This window comes from Amia ocellicauda, chromosome 9 (assembly GCF_036373705.1).
Source record: "Amia ocellicauda isolate fAmiCal2 chromosome 9, fAmiCal2.hap1, whole genome shotgun sequence".
Lineage (NCBI taxonomy): Eukaryota > Metazoa > Chordata > Actinopteri > Amiiformes > Amiidae > Amia > Amia ocellicauda.
In genome coordinates this window covers 24,713,897-24,737,262 of record NC_089858.1, presented here as the reverse complement: position 1 = coordinate 24,737,262, position 23,366 = coordinate 24,713,897, and the positions used below count along the sequence as shown (strand labels likewise).

The following is a 23,366-nucleotide window of genomic DNA, read 5'->3' as shown; positions in this document are numbered from 1 at the left end:
AAGTCCCACCCTGCAGACAAAAAAGGGAAAAAGAAAGAGATATAAAATTGCATAACTTTGTTTTATTTTATTTATTATTTATTTATTATTTATTTCTTGGCAGATGCCCTTATCCAGGGCGACTTACAAAATATAAGCACATTACAAAGTGCAAAAATACAATGCAGTTCAAGGCATAAAACATTACAAATTCAAATTTACAAAATACAGTGCAATTCAAAGCATAATACATTTTACAAATTCAAATTAACACAAGTGAGTACAATACATTAGGTCTTACATCCTGGATTGTAAAAGCTAAGTGCAGACAAGATGTTAGGTCACAGTCAAGGGCCAAGCGAAAGGGAGCATAGGGGAATCAAAATAATATGAGTACCAGTAACAAAAGAAGTATGATAAAACGTTATAAAGTGGTATCTTACAGGAGAGTAAACGACTAATATTACAGTACTGTCTGAAAAGATGTGTTTTGAGTAAGCCCTGGAAGGAGGTCAAGGACTCTGCTGTTTTGACTTCAGTGGGAAGGTCATTCCACCACTTAGGGGCCAGGGATGAGAAGGAGCAGCTCTGGAGGTAGGTGAGGGTCAATGTCTTGAACTGAATGCGTGCCGGTATTGCTAGTGGAGGGAGCGCAGTAGCATGTGCGAATCGGCCACTGATAATAGACCATAGCACCTGGCCTAGTTTTTTGCCTAGTTAACATGTTTCTATTCCAAACAAACACAACTATGGCTAGAAGAGGTGTCTGTTGTATGTTTTGTGTAAACATTTAACAACACTAACCTACACCGATCAGCCATAACATGATGACCACTGACAGGTGAAGTGAATAACACTGATAATCTCATTATCATGGCACCTGTCAGTGGATGGGATATATTAGACAGCAAGTGAACATTTTGTCCTCAAAGTTGATGTGTTAGAAGCAGGAAAAATGGGCAAGCATAAGGATCTGAGCAACTTTGACAATTGCCAAATTGTGATGGCTAGACGACTGGGTCAGTGCATCTCCAAAACTGCAGCTCTTGTGGGGTGTTCCTGGTCTGCAAGTACCTATCAAAAGTGGTCCAAGGAAGGAAAAGCGATGAACAGGCGACAGGGTCATGGGTGGCCAAGGCTCATTGATGCACGTGGGGAGCGAAGGCTGGCCCGTGTGGTCCGATCCAACAGACGAGCTACTGTAGCTCAAATTGCTGAAAAAGCTCATGCTGGTTCTGATAGAAAGGTGTCAGAATACAATCCATGGAGGCCGGCCCCACCTCGCAACTTACAGGACTTAAAGGATCTGCTGCTAATGTCTTGGTGCCAGATACCACAGCACACCTTCAGAGGTCTAGTGGAGTCCATGCCTCGACGGGTCAGGGCTGTTTTGGCGGCAAAAGGGGGACCTACATAATATTAGGCAGGTGGTCATAATGTTATGGCTGATCGGTGTATAGACAGGAGATTATTTTATAAAATAATCTAGATTCAGAGCAATGTTTATGTCAAAATACACAAATTCAATACAATGACTATGTTTGTTTTGTGTTTAAATAGGAAAATATTTTAAGTGGAAGGCTTCAATACCCCAAGGATTCTTTAATTATTAATTTACTTAAATCTATATGTACACATAAAAACAAGACTGCATCCATCATAACATAGGGTTAACTATAAAAGCAGGAGTTAAAATAAATAAAAATAGCAATATGCCATAGGGAATGATTTTAGGTCTTCTAAAGAGTCTGGCCTTCAGGCAATACAGTAGAAAAGGTTCATACAGGAATATATATATATAAAAAAAGTTCTGTACAATGTTAGCTTGTTGGTATGCACATAAACTATAAATTAAGTTTAGATTTATTGAGACTCATTGGCACAGCCACAATAATTTCCAACTTAGGTAATTACAAATTTAATTACTACGTATTATGGCAGTGTAAGATTCAAAATAATTTGAATCTTGCCTGGGGTGATGCCATTAAAACAAGCTATTGATAACATTTTATTTACTGATCATCAGATCTAACCTCAACCCTAAGAATGTTGATTAGGTATATGAAGTAAATATAGTAAATACAGTGACAAGTCTTGTGACCTCAAGTTTTAATCAAATGAGAAAACTGGTGGGAGAAACACTATGCTGGGCCCTGTACTACAGGAGGAAATTTGCAGGAGTGGCATTACCTACAGTACAGATGAATGAGATTATAGGAAGGTGTGCATTTCTTTTAAAGTGCGCTAATAAGGGCTACTAAAATAATTTGACATGCTGTAGTAAGAAAAATAAATAAATATATATATTAATATTTTATGATAGGCCTACACTAAATTGTCCCCAGGAATGAAATGTATAATACAAACTTCTTATGGTGTTATGTTATTTATTATATGAATTGTTTCCAATTTCAACTGCACATTTAAACTACTAGATTAAGCAGGGTGACATTAATACAAGTGTAACTTAATCAAGGTCTATCAGGCTGAACTGAAGGGAAATCTGTTAACAGGTGTCCGTTTTACAGCAGATGAATAGAAATCTCAAAAGAAAGTTGAAATTAGTGTCTTCCCCATGTCCACTGGAAAGCTTGAAGCAAGAGGTGTGCATAAAGCTACCCATCCAATCCCGCAAGCTTTCTGATTCGCCCAGAGCCAGACACACACCCACTCCGCTGTGTGCTCCTTTAACTGCGACCCTTTCCCCCTCTCCTGATCATGTGATCATGTGACAGACGTCTGATCATGTGACAGGCTTCTGCTGCTCACTCGTTTCTGGCCTCCTGGCTGGCGCGCCTGCGCGGAGTGGGAGGCGGCGCAAAGGAAACGGAGCGTCCTGGAGTCTGGCAACGTTGATGTAGTCGGCTGACGTAGAGAGAGGGAAAAAACACACGTCTAATACTCCGAAATAACAGCAGACGGCTGATTCAGAGCATCTTCTAGTTGTTTTTTTGGCTACTTCTTTTTTATTTGGTCAACTTTTCTTTCCTTCAGCGATCCTTTTCCACGGCGATACGTTTCTGATCCCGAGGGTGTCCGCTTTCCCCTCCTCTCCAGAGGCATTGCGATGCCCTCTGATTTTATATCCCTGCTCAGCGCTGATCTCGACCTCAATTCCCCTAAATCCCTCTACTCTAAAGGTAACACTCTTTACTTATTTTTCATTGCTGTGTGTATTATTTTGTCATTGAAACGTGTGTCTGTATGCACTGTACTGCTTTGTGTGCGTGTGTGTGCGCAGCAGGCGTGTTGTGTTTTGTTTTCCCTGCCGTGGTGTCACTGTTTCTCGGTGCTCATCTCAGTCAAGGCCACACAATTATCTGCCCTGGCTGCCTTTCCAAAGTGACGTGCAAATAATTCATTATTGATGGTTGTGTCCTGTCTCAATTGCGCCTTCAAAACGTCAGAGATGCTTAATGCGCTTCGCAGTTTTCTCGCCTCCCTTCCCGCATGTTTGTCAAGTTATTTTCTTTCTTCTATTATTCCACTTAAAACTAATCACTCTAAAAAGAGGGATGGGGTCTTGTATTATTATTATTATTATTATTAATAATACAAATAATACACAATAGTTCATTTACGTCTACTGTACTATGTTGTTGTTGTCTTCCATTCGTTTCTAAGGTAAGCATGAGCATTTATTTGTTGTAATCTGCGGAGTTTGCCACTTTAAAAAAGAAAATTACCTTTATGAATAGACCTGTGTGTATATATTTAAACGTTTTGTTGTTATGAGTTATGGCGTATTTCACTAAAGTATCAATGCCCTTATAATCAATAGTCTTGGGCGTTTCTGAAATATTCATTATATTGTGCAGTAATGTTAACAATCCCACTTCTGCATTAATTTGGCTTTCCTCTCTATTGGGGCTGAAATCCACAGGCTTCTGAAAAAGATAAACCCTGAATGGTTTACATTAGAAAACAGGCATACGTATTTGCTATAGTGCTAGTTTGTTACAAGTTATACAGTAAATCAGTTGCATTAAGATCCACGGTGTTTACAATCCGCATCCTTTAGTAAAATGAAAAGGCAAGCTTCCCCAGGCAGGAATTGTAGATATTATTACTGCTGTATCCTAGTATGTTTCTTGAATTTGTTTTCCATGCACCCAGTCAGTTTTTACCCAGTCTATGGAGTAAATTGAGTCTAGACTGATATCATTTGTATTCACGAAAAAGTGCGACTCGAATGAAAAAGCAGTATTTACAGTATCCAGTCATTGGGTTTAGTGATGTAAATTATATAACACGGCTGGACTGTTGCCCTCTCGCGTTCAGAGGGGTTTGTAGTGTCTCTGCACTAAATAACACAATGATACAGTAAACGAATAAAGAAGTATTGTTTCTTTACTACTTTATTTGGTGTTGGATTTTTTTAAAAAACCATCATTTACACGATTGGCTGGAGGTGTGATGTTCTTGGTTTAGTTTACAACGTGGTCCTAGGCTTTTGAAACCCATCTATAAACCTAGGCTCAGTTTACCGTCTTGATTGTGACAATTGAACGCTTTAACATTACTAAAACAACGCATCAACTACGAGGGTTTATGTACAGTACTTTTAACAGTTGTTAATGTGCCAGATGCAGATGTTAATGAATACCTTTCCTAAGCATGTGTGTTTTGAATTTTAACTTAATTTTAGATCAGAGCATGTGGTGGCATTTTGACAAATGGGATATTCATTTGGAGTCTTTAGTTTCCTTATGCTAGGATGATTCTTGGGATTATACGGGTAATGGTTTTTCCAACTGTCTTTTATATATTTAACTTTTAATCTGAAAGCTCTATCGGGCAGCTCTATCTTTCAGCTCTGTATGGCATCTTGGAAAGTGTAGACTGCAAAGTGGTGGTATTCTTGTGAATCCAACAGGATAAACATTAAAACAGTCAATTTTATTTAGTGGGTTCCCTTTGCAGCTCAGGAAGCCTGTATTGGTATTTCTGTTGCTTTTAAATTTCCTTAAAGACCAAAAAACGGAAAGACATTACCTTTTTGGACTCCATTTTGCAAGCTGTATGCAACAAGGTTAGCAAACCCATATATGGTCTCCACATGTTTTCAGTTAAGACTAATTTAGCAAGATTTGCATTGTATTAACACACCAGTGCAGCTCAGTGTAATCTTGAACTTCTGAAGCAATGTAAACTATTAAAAATTCTGAGATGCTATTCAGTTAATCTTGTTTGCTAGCTTTTGGCTAATCTATCCGGAGTCCGCTTCAGCTATAACATTTCTGGATACCTTCAACTCTAAAGAATTTTATTTTCAGTTCTAACTGATCTTTCTCCTAATTTCCACTTGTTACTTTGTTTTTCAATTCATTGTTCAGGTTGTTCTTGTTTTGGGTTGAGTTGAGCAAAACGTTCCAGGCTTTTGAATACTTGAATGCACATCACAATCTCCTTTGTTGAGGACTGAAGCGTTTCTGTTCCTTTAACCCCTCTGTGTGAGGCATTCCTTTGAGACCCTGGCATTACTGCAGGTCCTCTTTGAACACCTTCCAGGGCAGCACTGTCTTTCTCTGTAATTTATGAACCAGAACTGGAACACTGTATTCTAAAGTGAAGCCTTTCTGGAGCCATGCACAGTTTTAACATTGCTTTCCTTGATTTGAATTCTACACATTTCACGATGCATCTGAGCTTTCTTAATTATCTTTATTTTATATTATTTTTTATTTTTATTTTTCGGTGCCACCACTTTGATATTTTTCCCTGCTAGTTTAATATACCTGGTTTCTGCACATCCCTGAACAGTTTCTAAGTCATCTTGTATTTCCTTTGCTCCATCATGAATGTTTGCCAATCTGTTTTTTTTTTTTAATCTTCTCTTATTTTAATTTACTCCCTGTACAAGAGTGTAAATCATTGATGTCGTTGTTCTAAAACTGATCATTTTCCTACTCCACTAATTACCTCTTGTTAGCTTGAGATTTCTTCTCTTATCAGTACTCTTTTCTGCACATAAACCAGTTCTCAAACCATTTGCCCTGGATTCTATCCACTAGTTTTCTGTTTGAGAATGCATATTTTTTGTGGAACAACGTTTCACACTAGGAAAACTGAACCGAAGTTTAATTTATTTGAAATTGAATTCAGGTTAGTTTGTGTAGTTCACTGGCAGCTTCATGCGGTCCTAGAATCTACTGCTTTTCTAAATGTTCTTGGTTCTCTTACAGTTTACTTAAATGTTCGTTCTGCCTATAAAAGCAAATCAGCATTTTCAAACATGGAGAATATTTTACATGCTTTGGTCTTGCTCTGTCTTTCATTTACGTGGTGCTTTATTGTCTAGCCTCAGAAGAAATGGAACATACCTAGAGATACGTATATATACATATCATGGTTACGAGCCGTTAGTTTCAAAGCGGTTTCCGAGTTTGCTTTCAAACTGAGTCTTGCTTTCCAAGACTGATGCACTTCAGTCTGCACCAAACCATAGATGTGAAAGGCCTCTTAAAGGATCTAATTCTTTCTTCTCTATGTATTCTATGTATTTTGCTAGTTTTGTCCATAGTTCCCCAGATTGTCAGTTTTTGTGGGTAATCAATCTCGGATGTTGATGTAAAACACTGATGTTTTTCATCTGAATGGTTAAGAATTAGCCAGCAGACTTTAACAAAATATTAAAATGTCTCTATTATATAAAACATCTTGACTCTTGCCTGTTGATTTATATTTTATCAGGAGAATCATTAGAAAAATCTGTTTTGTGGTTTCTGAAATTTTGTAGCTATAGGCCTAATGTTGATTTAGAAAAACAAAAACATCCCAATCCAGTTTTAGATATCACGCACAATATCATTGACCTTTATATTCAAGGGATAATAACAGACTGTGAATTTTGGTAAAGGAAACGCAAGAAACCAGCAAATTGCTGGATGGGGGAGGGTTTTACGAAGAGCGCTGATCAGCAGGTATCAGTCCCATCGACTCACTGACCATTCTTAAAATGCTTTCAGCAAATTCTTTGGCAGCTCATAAAAGTTTGATTTTTTTTTCTTCTTTTTTTCTTTTTTCTTTACCTTTTGTTAAAGCCTAGGTGAGAGAAGAACAGTTAAACATTTAAACCCCCCTCTGTATACACCACACACCTTTCGGCTGATCAAATCTGTGACCCAGGAGCCTTTGTAAGTAAACCTTGTCATGGCCTCTTAAAATCAATACAGTTTACTAATACTTTTTAGATTGGTTTAAATCTATAACATTTATTACTGACCTTTCATTTTGTCATATGCTTGCAGAGTTATGTTTATGTAGTTTAAGATTCAGACTGGGTTTGTATTATTTTTGTGTTGTTGACCACCACCTGCTTTTGCAAAAATCTCCATCGACCTTGAAACCTATCTTAAATAGATTTATAGCTGGAGACCCCACATGCTCTTTAACCTGCTAGTTTGGGGTGGTAGTGAATATGAATGCATTTCTCATTAGGTCTCTCATACTTCACAATTTAAGAGACTATTTTTAACATTATTAATAATTGAATACATCCTAACTTACATGTAACTCATTGCTGTGGCTAGTTCTTCAATTTCCTCTTTTGGAAGGAGTTAAATCTTTTAAGTGGAGTTAAATGTCTTTTACCAAGTACCTGTGCTTGATAGACTACATCTCGATGTACTTGGTGCCCCTGAGAATGGCAATAATCTGAAAAGAATCTGTTCAGAGAGGTATGTTGTAGTTATTACAAGATGAGCAGATTGTAACAGAATAACATGAGTGATGACATTGGTGTAGCCAGTAATGTGCATCTATACTGGTTTGTTTCCGTTATCAATCTATAAGCCAAGGCCACTTGTTAATTTCTTGAACGTCAGCCTGAACCTGCTGTCTTGTGAACCTTAAATGATTACATTTTGCATATTTTCTTTCACATCTACTAAACAAATAAATGGCTATTGTGTGTTTATTGAATTCACATTGGAGCAGTATTTTAATCAGTTGATCAAAAAAATAGCTTAGAGACACAGGCCTGTTGAATTATAGTGCAGTTAAATTCTTGCACAATTGCTAGTTCCAAATCCATTCTTGCATTCACATTTCTAGCTGTGACGTAAAGATTTAAAAATTGCCATTTTAAAGAGATAGGCCTGTATAGTGGTGTTCTGATGAATATAACTTTAGACATCACTACTTGTTGAATCAGTTGATTAAGTAATGTGCCTGTATTATATAATTTAAATGTTGTATGTATTTTCTACAATCCTGACTAACCCAGTGCAGTGACTTGAAGGATGTTTGCTTGAATCAGTGCAAGGGGAGGGCAGTGTAATATTATTGTCCCAGCATCTAGGAGGGACGCCGGTTTAAAAGAAGCTTAGAGGCACCACCTCCATCACTAATGAAAACAGACAGCTTGAAAGAAGATGCATTAGTCTTACAGCTCATCTGTGTAAACACTTGTCAGGCTGTAAACAGTGAACAAAAAAGTGACAGTGGTGTTGCTGAAACTGTTGTGGTGATGGATATAGCCATACCCCACTGTGTGCTCTTTAAGATGGTAGGTAGAGGTGACCAACTCAGTGTCAGACTTATGCACTGTAGTATTTGCATCACCTAAGACTGCATAATCCTCAGGTTAATAGTTTTAAAGGGGAATCGGAGCTCTTTTAGGTACTTTTAACCACACCTCTGTGTTGGAGGACAAGAGGTACTTCGATTGGGGCAGGTGTGTAAACAATTGTACCATGCCTCCTCTTGTTTCCTTTAATTTTTTTATTTATTTTTTTGTATTTGCCTGTAATAAAACAACATTTCCTATGCAGTCAAGAATGTAATAGATTAGTTTAAAAATATTTTATTAAAAAAGAAAAGAAAGGAAAATGATTTTGTGTTATGGACCTGATGAAAATGACGAAAAATCTGACAGATGCTGTGTTTTGGTAAAATTAAAATGAAAACCTAAAATAGCTCAGGATTAAATCTTAATCCTTTAATTTAGCTTTTTGACTGCCTTCAGTGTACATATCTTATAGAACCACTGTTTATATGTGACCATTGAACTGAAATAGTTAAAATACATTTGGCAGTTCACCTGTGCAGAATTTGCAGAACATATATTTACACGGAGTGTTTCGGTGTCTTTTTTTCTTCATATGCCCTTTATAAGTGTCCACCTGACTGAAAGGATCTGTTTTCTTGATGGACTTCAAATATTAAAAGTGACACAAGACAAATGCTTCTGTGCCTTTCTTGTTAATCTGGAGAAGTTTCTGGTGGTATGAGTACATGCCAGAAACTGTTTCCATAAGCTGCAACAGGCTGACAGTTACACTTACTCTTGTCTGGTTTCATCTTCAAATTAAAATACTGTGGACTACATTGTGATTATTATAGAGGCCCATCTCCTGCCTTCATACCAGAATATTGCCATCCGGTGGTGAAGACTGCTCAGAATAGTCTGCCCAAAAACAAACTGTCGTCATTTATGATCAAATCTTCCAGGGGAAGTGTAAACAGTGTGTCTGAACTGGCAATGTGGGAGAGATAAATAATGGTGTTTTAGCTTGCAGCATGCTAGACTGTTTCTTTTTTTCTCCAGCAGATAAATGGATGTGGCATATCCCATATTGTGTAAAAACACCTCTTAAGCTAATAACCTTCAAGAAATGTACATAATGACTGCTTAAGTGTGAAATGAGCATTACTTTACAAAATATAGTCTTGGGGTTGATTCACAGTAATGCCTTTTTTAATAAATGTGTTAAAAAATAAAGGATTTCTGGTATTTGGTTTCAGTACTACAGAAAGGCTTGTAAGGCTGTTCTAATGGGACAGATCTTACAGCCTGGGGAAATTTCTGTCCTGTTTTATGACTGATAGCCTTACATGAAGTTATTAAAGTTAATTTATTCATATCACATAACCACCCCCTTGTTAACGATCACACTCTGGATGTCCTTTTTTTCTTTCATATGACGCAAGAGTGTATGCTGATTCTAACTTTAATTATATTTCAAAGATTGTGACCCCACCATCTTTACTGGCAGTTTACATATATATTATGTAATGATGATTGCTCTCATAAATGGATATTTTCCCATAATATTTTCTTAAAGATGCGTAGAAGGAATATATTTCCACTTGATCTGATCCCCTGTCTGACTCAAGAAACAATCTCACTAAAACTGCATTATACCTCAGTGCTCATTGCAGCATTTCTTTCAAAATGGGGGAAAGTGTGAGTTCCTTGCCCCTCTAAAACACATCAGTTTGATTCTGCTGAAACAGCCTACTGAAAACACTGATTTGTATTGTAAACAAAGTCTTTGTATTTGTTGGCCTAGAAGTATTGGGTTATTTTTAAATTGAGACCACACTGAACAGTACTTTGTATTAACAAGTGAGTGATTTACCCTCTGAAAAATACCTTGTCTTTTTTTTGTATCTTCTGGGAACCAGCCATTGTGGTAGAATAGTCTGAAATGGCCATGAGAGGAGAATAAAACCACATCCTGTTGGTTTTTGTCTTTTTAATCTCGCTGAAATGCACCACATATTTGATAAGTGACATTTTAGATTCCCACACTTGAATTGTTCCCAGCAAGGAATTGATGTACCAGTCAGGAGTGCGGTAAAAGTGCTGAGTTTTGTGGATCTCATAAAACACTGAGTAGTAGACACTGGAAAAAGAATCAAAGTTTAATTACTGCTTCAGTGGTGAACTTTGAATGTACAGCAAGTATATTGGTGAAGTATAACTGGATAATAAGTAGAATAGAAGGAAATGGTTTCCATAGCTTCATAAACACAAGCCTAATTTTGTACTGAGAATTAGCTTTTCTCAAGTAATTGTTGTTTTACATCTTAATCCCAAGGAATTTGTGCATTTTCTTATGCCTTTCATTGAAGTCTAGAACTCCAGGAGAAAGTCAGCCAAGAGAAAAATTCCATATCACCTACATTTACTCTTCGGAAGAAAGTTTAAAAAGGCCCTTTATTTGCAGTTCAAACATGTATTAGGCCTTTTGATTACAGGTTTAGTAATTGTATTTAAATATTTTAGTGTGTAGCTTGCATTTCACTGCCCTGTCTGAAAATACTTATCTTTCACTACCTACCAGAAGGGAACAAGACTATAATTCAGTGTTTGCTTACCCTCTCAAAGTAAAATAAACTCTTAATATTCATTGACATGGCATCTCCATCACTTTCAGGGTGGCACGGTGGTTAGCGCTGCTGCCTCACAGCTCCAGGGCTCCCGGGTTCGGGGTGCCTGTCTGTGTGGAGTTTGCATGTTCTCCCAGTGTCCGTGTGGGTTTCTCCGGGCGTTCTGGTTTCCTCCTACCGTCTAAAGACTTGCATCTTAGGTTAATTGTCCATGCTAAATTGCCCTGTATATATATATATATATGTGTGTGTGTGTGTGTGTGTGTGTTGCCCAGCGATGGCCTGGTGTCCCGTCCTGGGTGTATTCCTGCCTTGTGCCCTATGCCTGCTGGCATCATCTCTGGCTTCCCTGCGACCCTCACCAGGATTTGCTGCACAATCTGCTGAAGTTTCATTGCTTTTGCTTTTTCCAATCAACAGCTAGTTTTAAAGTATCAAATGTATTTTGCATCTGCAAAGCTATGATAACGTATAAGCTTCAAGCTTTACATTTTAACCATTTGAGTGATATCTTAAAATTGTACCATTTGCATTGCATGTCAACTGTAAATGTACACAGTACTGCCTCAGTATTTAAACCAACGAGTTTACTGCAGAGCTTGCCAGTGAGATTAGATGTACACCTAATATTTGTTTCCCAAAAATATAGTGCTTGCCATAATGATGGAAATGCCCTCTTCATATAATCTTTTGAGATTAAGTCCAGTACACTAAAGTGAGTATAAATACTGTCCAGCACGATGGCTGAGGAAGAGATGGAATGACTATATCGTCTTGCATATGGTGCAGTTAAGCAACAACTCCTGATACATACTTATGCAGTTTTGTATGACTAACTACTCCATTGTATCACTTTCAACACCTTTCCATTTAAATAAACTGTTTGAGGGCATTGTTTTGTTAGGCTCCATTTCTTTTTTTTTGGGGGGGGGGGGGACGGACGGACATTAATTTGTGCTTCTGAAAGTGGAATGACTTACTGCACTAATGGGGCATATCAATAGTCATGCGTAGGTTTTTAGGAGGCTCAGATTCACTCCTAGATGCTATCTGCTCTTGGTTCCACATGTTATTCCCAACGCAAAGATGCTCCGTGCCAATGTGCCACTTGGCAAACTGCTGGCCACTTCCTTCATATGTTCCCGAATGACATTGGGGAACTTTAACAGGGCCTAATGAGGAACAGCTACATCCAGCCACTAGGGAACCAGTTACCATGGAAAAATAAAATGCATCACCAATGCCTTGCAGTCTTTTCAGATAATTTTTTTTTTTAATGCACTTATTACACTTACATTATGATTTTTTGTGTGAAGATGTTAGGTGAGGCACTGCTCTAAACTTTCTTGTCTCCTTCACATGATTTCTCTTCAGTAAAGCATCTAGACCCAATCTCACCACTTTGTTGCTTTTTCAGTGCTTCAAAAATAAAATAAACCTTAGACACAAATACTTAATTTTTGTTCACATTGCTGACCGTTATTTGTAGTTGGTACGGGGTTGGTCTCGTTTAAAACATTATTTTTGAAGTAAAATTAGAATGTTCAAACTCGTAACTGTACTAGTAATTTTGTTTTCTTAATTTCCCAAAAGACTACTTCTTCCATAATCATGCTGGCTTTCATTTTCACATACTTAAATTATATTTACTTGTTTTCTATTTGCCAGGTCTAAGGACTACTCTAGAGATGGAGCACTAATAAGCCAGCTGGTCATGTGATTATGTGATGCAGTGGGGATTAAGGAGACCACATCTAATTATAAATTAAATCATTGCATTTTTTCTGCAAATATATGAAACACATGTCAATGCATTCCCTCAACTATGAGTATAAGCCACAGGTAGTATTTTAATCCATAAAAATAAAAAAATATATATACAATTCAACTCAAACTGCAAATATATGAAACGCATATCAATGCATTCCCTCAGCTATGAGTATAAGCCACAGGTAGTATTTGAATCCATAAAAATAAAAAATATATATACAATTCTTCTGGTGTTTAACTTGCAGCTTCCAGTACTTGACTGTGCTTAAGGAGTTAATTGCATGACTTGGTTGGAAGCACTCCAAAATGCCTTTGAGGCATGTCCCTGCTTGAAAATGACACTGCATGCATTCACAGTGTGTGTGAATCACTCAGGCCCCAACTACACTGGTTATTTTTGGCTGAACTCTTGAGCTGTGCAATGCTAGCTCATCCAGAGTGCTCTGAGGGCTTATAATGCTTTGTTATGCTTAAAGTTTACAGTGCAGCACATGCAAATTCAGTAGTTTGTAATTTGTTATTGACTCACATTGAACAAAAGCTGTGTTTTCTCATTTTTAAAAACATTCACTTCCTTTTGAATAACTAGACGTCATTAGTATGCATGTCATTAAAAGTCAAGCTTTAGCTGTTGCTGGCAGCAAATGCAAGAAGTGATGCTGACCTGTTAAAACAACCCTCTGATTTGTAGATCTCCCCCACAAAGAGAATGCATGAAGGAAGGATTGTTCTTTTCTGCTTCATAAGGACATGGATTTTGATCTCAGATTAACCGTATACTTTTTCTTGGACAGGGTCTAGTGCGTTGTCCAGTGAGATCTGTATCTCTTTCCATAGTGTTTGAAACTCCTTTCTTATGCAAACCTTGAGAATACAGAGCAAGTGGTGCTAAATTGTCAGAGCACCTCCAGATAACATGGAGAACAGATGTTAGTGTTCCATTACACACCAAAGGGCCAAGACACTTGAAAGCAATGGACTTGTGGATATTATTATTTATCAGGGGGTGTCACGTTTAACTGCTTAATCTATTAATCGTGTTGGCTGCATGTTTTTCTCTTAATGCAGATTATGCTGGGTTATTGGCAGTAATGGTTCCACACAGATTTATATGTAAAGGTTTTTGGTTTGCAAATGGTTTGCAGAACTTTTTATTTTTGTATTATCATGCTGTGCTGCAGTGAGTGGCTCAGGCCTAGAAGTCCGTTTCTAATGGCAACTGCTTTCACAACTGCTTCTTGTCCATCATGACAGTGGTGGGCTGCATATATTAGAGGCTTTTGAGATATTTTTCGAAAGAGATGATGGAAGCTGTATGGACTGTATGAGTACTTGTCCGAATCTCATTTGTACAATGAGATGGCCATGGTATCTGAAGCTAATTGAGCCTTCTTGTGACATGTGACTCTAGTTCCTGTATGCCCATTAATACTTTATATTGAGAGGGTGAGCTGTTGCTGTGGAGTTATTGCTGTCCAGCTGTGCAGCACAGAAAAATGCACAGAGAATGTTTTTCAAATTATGTATTGTAAGTTGCTGTTTAACTCTTCACCTGATTGTTTTGAAACCTAATGTTTCCATGAATCTTTCTGCACGTCAAGCAGTCCATAAAGTGCCAATTTTTTTTGTAGCCTTTTTGAAGCCTAAAATAACTGGATAATGTTTCCAACCTACCTACGTCAATCATGAGCTTAATATAACCCACGTATAACCCTTCCGATCTTATGCAGTTTGTTGTATGTTTCATATAGCCTAGTTCTGGTTTTTACCTTTTCACAGTGATTATAGGCTGCTCATGTATACAGCCTGTGTCCTTTTTTTAACTTGCATTTTTGTGCAGTAGGTGTTTGCATCATTAGCAACATTGTTGCCTAGCAACAGGATATTGAAGATGAGTGCATGGGGTCTGTTCAGGTTTTAAGCTTTACTATGAACCTGTGAGGACTGTCGAAGCATACGATAAAAATAACCCTTCTTAAATTAATACTTGTAATGTTGCCAAGTTATACTCAGCTGAATACATTGGGTTTGGTTTCCAAGGCTAGTCATGTGATTTACTCATGTCTTTTCAGTATACAGTATTATTTTTAAAGCTATGGGCTGGAGTAATTTATAAATGTGGCATTAAATACATTCCCACACATAGCAAACAGTATTTTCTACTTCATGTTGAGTTGTTTACTTTTCTTTAATTGCGTAGTTTGCTCCCTATCCAACTGAATGACCAGATGCAGCAGAATGACCAGAACTTTACATTACGAAGTGCATTTGATGATGACTAATTCTTTCACTGTAAGAAACCTACCGCCAAGGTTTTTGTTTTCCCTTCAGATAGTTTGCTTTTTTCTTTTGAGTCTAAAGTGTTAACAAGATGACCGACTCTTCCACATGCTGGTTGTGAATCCTGAGGACACAGGGAGTGCTGTAGATATCCTGCCTTAAAGCTAAATCCTTTTTGCTAAACATTTATCTTACTGTTCCTGTACATGGACCAATAACAATGAGTCACTTCATTCTTCTTTTTTATTAACTTTTTTTTCTCCTTTTACAACCATTCACAAATGTATTCCAATGACTTAGTTATGTAATGAAAGATAACCTTAGTACAAAAATTGCAGTGATTTTTTTTCCTTTTTACCTTTTTTGTGTACATCTAGTCATTACACATTATCTTTGCCTTAGTAAGCTCCAAACATATTTCTGCTTGCCCCAAAGGGTGTTAGCTCTCGGTGTAATGTTTAATCTGGGATGGTATTCCAGTTCTTATTCTAAACCACACTTACATGCCAGCCTCACAGTGATCATAAATATAAGTATACAGTATATATCCTTGTTGACAGATATAATGATTAAACGCTCCTTGGTATTGTCTTTTACTCAGTTTGATTCAATAAGATTTTCATCAAATAGTTCAACCTTCAATGGTCGTGGATGCCTACATTCAGCCAGCAGAAGAAAAAATAAAGCATGTGCTTAAAAAAAATAAAAATAAAAACCCGAGTCATTTAGTTTTTTTTGTGCCGCTATGATAGCCCAACAAAACAAACTGAAGACGGTTAGGTCAAATATGCACAGTCAGTTTTGTTTGTATTCTTTGTCAGTGTTAATATAGGAGGAACTAAAGGCTGCTGCAGTGCAGGCCTGGCAGAGCATCACCAGGGAAGAAACCCAGCATCTGCTGATGTCTATGGGCTCCAGACTTCAGGCAGTCATTGACTGCAAAGGATTTGCCACCAAGTATTAAAACTCACAATTTAATTCATGATTGTGTTAGTTTGTCCAATTACTTTTGAGTCCCTAAAATTGGAGGGACCACATATAACAATGGGTGTAAACCCTACACCATTCACACAATTTGGATGTAACTACCCTCAAATTAAAGATGAAAGTCTACACTTAAAGAACATATTGATAGTTTCCTTTCAAATCGATTATGGTAGTGTACAGAACCAAAATGATGAACATTGTGTCCATGTCCAAATATTTATGGACATAAGTGTACTTCTGCTTAGACACAGTGTAGAGGCTTTTAATTTAACCAATGAGTGGAATCATTCTAGCTAAATGGAAGATTGTATTCCTCCCTGGCTTTTGCAATGGGGAAAACAACTTGAAATGCATTTATTTTCTCAGTTAAATTTGTTTTCAAAATTTAAATTGTGTTCCCAAGCCGAGATCAGGGAGAAATTGATTTTGAGGTCAAGGCTGTCATTGATGGGTTGGGACATATTTCAGGTTAACTTCACTACTGTCAAAAAACGTGTTTGGACTTTAAAGCCAACATTAACACTTTCATGCATATCTTATATTTGTGTTAAAAAAATACAAATACACTGCAGTTTCTGTTGCTGCTGTTGTAAACCAACTGCTATCACTAAGCAGAATGGAACTTGTCAAAGCATATTGGTGCTAAGATGAGATTTTACAGATGACTTTAACTTAATCAAATGTTGCATTTCATTACGCTGTTGAGTTTAGAACTAAACTCCACCAACAAGTTTAAGCAGAGATAACACAGTCTTGTGTTTATTTAATTATTTTGCAAAAACATTTTTGCTTAAAGTCATGAGTTCATTCAGTTAACATTTAATATCATGTCTGCACTTATCAGTTTTTACAATCTAGGATGTAAGACCTGTTATATTGTTTAATGTATATCTCGTATACACTTGTGTAAATTGGAATTGGTAAAATGTTTTATGCCTTGAACTGCACTGTATTATTGCACTTTGTATTGCTCTTATATTTTGTAAGTTGCCCTGGACAAGGGTGACTGCTAAGAAATAAATAATAATAACATACTTGAAGTTCGGAACAGATTTTATTGTGTTCCTTAGCATTGATAAAAAGTTCCACCACCCCCCACAGCCTACCCTGTGTGAAGACTTTAAATCTAGTTGTAACTGACTCCTGTTTCTCTCTTTTTTTTTTTTTTTTTTTTAATAAATGTTGATTTTGCTAGTTAATGGTTAACGCTAATCAAACTATTAAAAACAAAAAAAAGGGTCCCTGTATTATTAACAATTCACGTCTTTCCCTGTGCAGGAGTACTGTCATTATTACCTCCTCTTTCTAACACCCCACTTACATACATTGGATTTGCAGTCCTGCCCCTCTCCAACCCATTCGCCTAGGAAGCATAGCTAAAACAGAATACAGTGATACCGTGCTTTCCTGTTTTAGAATCCTTGCCATGTTTTATGTTTTATAAAGGTATACAGCAGGCCCTGCCATACCTGCACATAGCTGTTTTGACGTTGACTGTTTGACTATGGGTGAATGAAAGTGCTGTTGCATTTTCAAGTGAGATGTTCAAAACCTACTGTGATTGTTTTGACCTTGCTGCATGTATCAAGACTCTACCCCATCTTTCCACAGATTAATCTTAAGCAAGAGATCTTGATTCTATGATAATTTTTACATGTGCTTAAGACTTTAATAAAGTAAATGTAACCAGGCCAAAATTATAGCCTACATCTTCCAGTGTGAGGGAACAGAGTCCTGTGCTGCTGGTGACTGGTGAGCTATGATTCTGCTATGAGATGGGTCCCCTGAGACATGCCATCTGAAATTGCTAACACTTTTAAATATTTGGAGGATAAATCTGAGCTGTCAGTGTCTTATGTTTCTCTGGTATAGATGCAGGCTACAGTTATTACCTTGATTTACACAAGGGCAGCCCTCTGATCAAAAAGCCAGTGAAATTACAAGACACCTGCCCTACTGGGCAACCTGAATTAAGTGTCAGACACTGAGATGCATTAACAGGGTCGTTCTTGCATAAGGCTGAGATTGTCTGCAATAGCCATTGTTCTCTGCGCATATATATATATATATAAACATTCTAGATAAAGCTTACGATCAGGAATGGACGATTTCCTGTGAAGGCACAAATTACTGTAAATGTATTTTGAACTTAGTGTACAGAACCATTGCAAGATCTCTTAAGAAGTTATAGGTGTACAATTTTGTATTTCCGGTAATGTTGTATTTTCAATATTGCTCAACTTTGTCAACTTGTGAGCATGACATCATAAAGATTACAGGACTGTTTATATACTTACAGGAGATTACAGGAACACATTCCCAATGAAGGTTTGAAGCTTTGCTGTTTATACTTTACATTTTACATTTTACACTTTTACATTTATTTTACCTGTGCACATTTACCTGTCTGGTCATCATTAATCGCCAGACAGACTAATGCCCTAATTAGACTGAATACTAAGTCTCCTTATCTGATTATTACGTCAAAGATGTATTCTGTGTCTGACCGACACACCTGTAATACCTGGCAGCATCTGAAGTCTCTTGGTTTCAAAGGCTCCCAATCCCCAGATGCAAAACGAGACTTCTGGTTTGGAGACTTAAAATAATTAACAATGACTGAAAGTAAGAACCGTCTGTTACTTGTTGAAAGAACATATTGTCTCAAGGAGTTACTGTTTTCCATGGCACACTATCTTTGCCTCAGAGACCTTCAGCAGTAGTTGAAACTGAAAAACGCAGACACCAATTTAAAAAAGTAATAATAACCAGCAGATTTTTTCCAATTAATGTTATTTTGCTGTAAGAATGCTTGCGGGAGATAAATTACTCCCTATTATGAGCTATTAAGACCAATTATTTTATCGGCTTATTTCAACATTGTTATCAGTAAAGTCAACAGTAGCTCAAAGCACATCTAGACAATGTCCACAGCACTTTCTAACTTGACCATAACCATGAGTTATGAATGTTACTTTGTAAGTTCTTTTTGAAACAGATTCCTTTTTGGACTCTTTATTGTAAGAAGGTGCTTGATATCTGTGGAGTTTGTCTGATTCTGGTTTTGATGTGCTGAAAAGTGAATAGTCTAATGTTTTTGTTGTTATGTGTATGTAGGTGTGATCAAACAGTCACTTCAAATAACAGTCAGTAGGAAAACTAAATTGTATAATTAAAAGAAAGGAAGAACAGAAGAAATGTCCTCAGAATGGATTCTTTGCATTTTTTTCATCTGACCACTCTGTGTCTAAATTTCAAACTGTCCAGTCTGTTACAACCTAAAGGGTTGAGCTGTCACTCAGCTCCTTCTTTGGTTTAGTATTTTGCAGAGGATTGCAGAAACATGATTTTTCTCTCTTGTTCTTTATTGTTAATGTTGAAGTTCATGTATTTATTGGCTTAGAAAATAAATGAAAAAATAAAGAAATTATGAAAATAAAGCATTCTTTTGAATCTGTCCTACTATATTGCTTTCAAATTAATTGTGTTCTGCCATTAAATTGATTGTCGGATTGTGAAGATCTTTGGCAGCAGGTGATGAATCCATATCTTGCATGAGGGTCACACTGAGTTGTTTATAAAAAATATATATAATTTTTTTTAGTCCTGAAACATTTGTGAATTTTGCCAGTGTAGGTGTGGTTAGAGCCTAGAGAAATTACATCCCTTTGCTAATGGAAAACTGGTGTTGGTGGTGATTTTTTTGTGGCCACGAACAGGCATATCACTGCCTGCTCGTCAAAGCAGCCTGCTCAGTCCTTGCTCCAAACTGCAGCTGCTCGGAGTTCACTAGCCTGGCCTAGCTGAGCCAGTTAGCAACTATGGTGACAGGGTGCTAATGCAGACTGGCTGCTTTCAACTTAATTTCACCTCCTCTTTTTCCTTTCCTTTTCCTTTTCTGTCTCTGACATTGTGTGTATGTGTGTTCAGCTCAAAGGCCTGAATATCTTAAATTCTTCAGCACTCTTGAGATCTCGCTTTCAACTGGGAGTGAGCAACAGTGTTTCCAAAAGCCTCATCTCAAAATAAATTTTCACTGTGATTTCGTAAGACAAAAGAAAGACTGCAGAACATTCTGTTTGGACTTAAAGGACTTATTGGGGGGTTGCTGAACAATTGGTGAAGCTTTCTAAAATTGAATTCTGTTTAAACATTTATCGCGAGTATGTGATGTCATAAGGACCCTCTGGTAAATTCAGCAGTTGGGAGCACTGCTTTGTGCTTTTGCATTATAGTTGATCCTTTCTAATACTGAACACAGGCCTTTCTCAAAGGCACATCGACAGCCCCCCAAAACTTGTAAATGTTTTACAGAAATCAGACCGTTAAGTGCTTAAAAGCTTCCTTTTAGATGCAAGTGATATATTAGATTGCATTTAATAGGGTTCAAAACAGCAGGGAATAGGTTGGTACCTTCATTTCTTCAGCATGTAGTAGATTATACATAATCAGAAGCACATGGTAGCAACAGTGGTATGATGTAAACATCTCCTCCAAGCAGCACTCCCCTTCCCTGGGGTTGAAAGCTGTATTTCCTTTACCCTCACTCTGGGTTAATGTTTGTCTTTGTGCTTGATCACTTAAAGGTAGTGTGTATTGAAGCTGTGTGCAGGGGTCGTATTTATGCACAGTTCTGCATTATATACCTGGAAAATAGCCATAATGCCTAAATGTAGGTGTAACTCTCAAACCATGCCCCCCGTCCCCCAACCCTCAACTTCTTTCAATACATTGGTTAATCATGATTTATTTTAAAATGTATAATTCAACATGCAAAAACTCCCAACTGTACTGTTTTCAATTTACATAAAAGGTAATGGTAATGTGTGTGTGTGTGTGTGTGTATGTGTGTATGTGTATGTATATATACACACCGGTCAGCCATTACATTATGACCACTGACGGGTGAAGTGAATAACACTGATAATTTCATTATCATGGCACCTTCATACTTCATACTTAAAATAATAATCTCACTACTACTTTTCAAAGATGCACAATTCAGATGAAACTGAGAATACAGAGGTGTGAGTCTTACTATATCCTGTTTGCCTATGGGCTTCCCACCATAATAACATGCATTCTTTGCATTCTGGAACTGACAGAACCATTTGTGCCCTCTTTTCTCCTGCCTCAGTTGCTGTTGAATGACATAAGGAAGGTAGCAGTATTCATCATTCTGGTTTTAGTTATGATCTAGATTACACAGTACCTCAGACTTTCTTCTAAATAAAATCAAAATTAAATTTGTTGGTTTTGTTTATTTTTCCTATGGGTTGGTGGTAGTTTTTAACTAACTTATTCTTCCACTGGTTTATGTAGAGGGGAAAAAATGAAAAGGCTGGAGAGAGCTTTGCCGTGCATGAGAAGAAATTATTTCCATATGTCATAACATGTCGAGAACAGTTGGCTCTGAAGAAGGCCCTCTGGCGAGCATGCATTTTATATAAACATTGTCGTAGAATAAAAAAAAAAAGAAAAAAAAAAAGTCGTAGCTATATATAACCGGGTTTAGCTGCTTGGCATAAATGAGGCCATGGCTGGGACACATTCTAGAATCTCAGTGGGCTTTGTCAAAGGGAAGCGGAGTATTCTTATAGTCATTATTATGCAGAATTAGTCACTGGAAAAGCGAAAGTGTTTTTTGTGTGTGTTTGTTTTCTGTTTTTCTGCAGAACTGTCAACATACCCAGGCTCTGTTTTGTTTCAATAATAATTACCCAGTGTAATGATCTGTGGCTATGAAAACAAGACCCATAGTGAAGGGGGGGTGTCACGGGGGAGCAGTGTTCATAATTTGGTGTTGGTTTTCCAAGTGTTTGTTAATCTTGCTACGTGCAAAGTAGGGCTCGCTCTAGCCCCTGGATTAAATTCCTTCAGCTGGTGTTATTAAACTTTCATTGTTCACTGGATTGAGTGGTGGAAAGTGGCTCAGATGACCTGCCTGTAGCATAAAATCTTGTTTCCAGTGTGCTTGTTTTTTTCTTCACTCTTTAACAGTTTTTTAGTCTTGAAAGATTATTTTACAGGTAGGCACATAACGATTCCTGGAGGGCAGTTTGTTTTTTCTTTTTTCTTTATGACTTTGTAATGTATAGATGCACACCTCTTCAATGAGAAATTGTCTGGAATCTTTAAAAGACAGGTAATTGCATGACATGTTGAAAACTTCCCTTATTTGAAGCATACAGCTGTAAACCAGAAGAGGCCTGGAAATGGAACCATGGGGAACACCCATTTGTTTTCAGTGCATAATTCCTAAGGTTAATTATTATATTAATATACGTTTTGTTTCCAGAAATACAATTTGTAATCTTCCTATTCATGAATAAGAAAACAAGTTACAGCATTTGATTTAAGACAATTGCACTACACAAATAAAGCCCTCTGTCACCATAATGGACGGAACAATTTACATTGGTGAGAAACCCATTACATTTCTTAACAGATGCCCTTATCCAGTTTCACAAACTAAAAGTGCAGGTCGTGGTTACAACAAAATGTAGCATTCTTTCTACATGCCTACAGTGTAACAGCTTATTTGGAATTAGAGTTTGTATTTGCCACAGTTGTTAAAATACCATACCTGTGTATGTATTATTTCCATATTTTGTATTGTGACAACCGGTTTCTTTTGAAATCAGCAATTTAGCGGAATTAACTTCGCTTTCTTCATATCACACTTATCTAACTGGCAAAGTAGCAGCAACTGAAAAGGCATCATAGTTATAATAAGAGTCCTGGTTGAGTCTCCTCTCAAAGTGTTTGTCAACTGTGTGGGTGACGGCATGTCGGAATACTCTTCCAAAGATAGTGTGTGTGTGTGTGTGTTTTTTTTGTTTGTTTTTTTTGTTAGTTTTTGTTTTATGTAGTTTCAAAATACTGGTCTCCTGCCTATATTAACACAGAATTTATGCTGTATACATTGCTTCCACATACTGTCTTGTTTGTGGTTGTCTGAAATAACAAAGATCCACCTTTTGCTTCACAAACGTTGCTTGTACACATGTTTTTTCTCGCTGTTACTTTTACTTATTTATTTCTGAAGTAAAAAGTTAAAGATAAGGATTGTGGGTATCTACTTCCAGAATATTTTCCCTGCTTCTATGCTGAACCTGAAGTACTGATTCAGCATTCTGTATCACTATTTTCAACACACTTGGTACAATTGTATTTTGGCTGATTAATTTAGATTGTAGATTCTAGATGGATCAGATGGTAACATTTACTGT

The 23,366-nt window shown here is 37.1% G+C and overlaps 1 protein-coding gene across 1 annotated transcript in view; it reads left to right on the top strand.

Moving 5' to 3' along the window:
• The first annotated feature begins 2,759 nt into the window (after positions 1-2,759).
• Positions 2,760-23,366, top strand: part of nfat5b (nuclear factor of activated T cells 5b) — a 58,517-nt gene continuing 37,910 nt past the window's right edge. Inside the window, exon 1 of the mRNA XM_066713807.1 lies at positions 2,760-3,119. Coding sequence (XP_066569904.1) covers positions 3,047-3,119 — 73 coding nt within the window. The 5' untranslated portion in view covers positions 2,760-3,046. The remainder of the gene's footprint in view (positions 3,120-23,366) is intronic.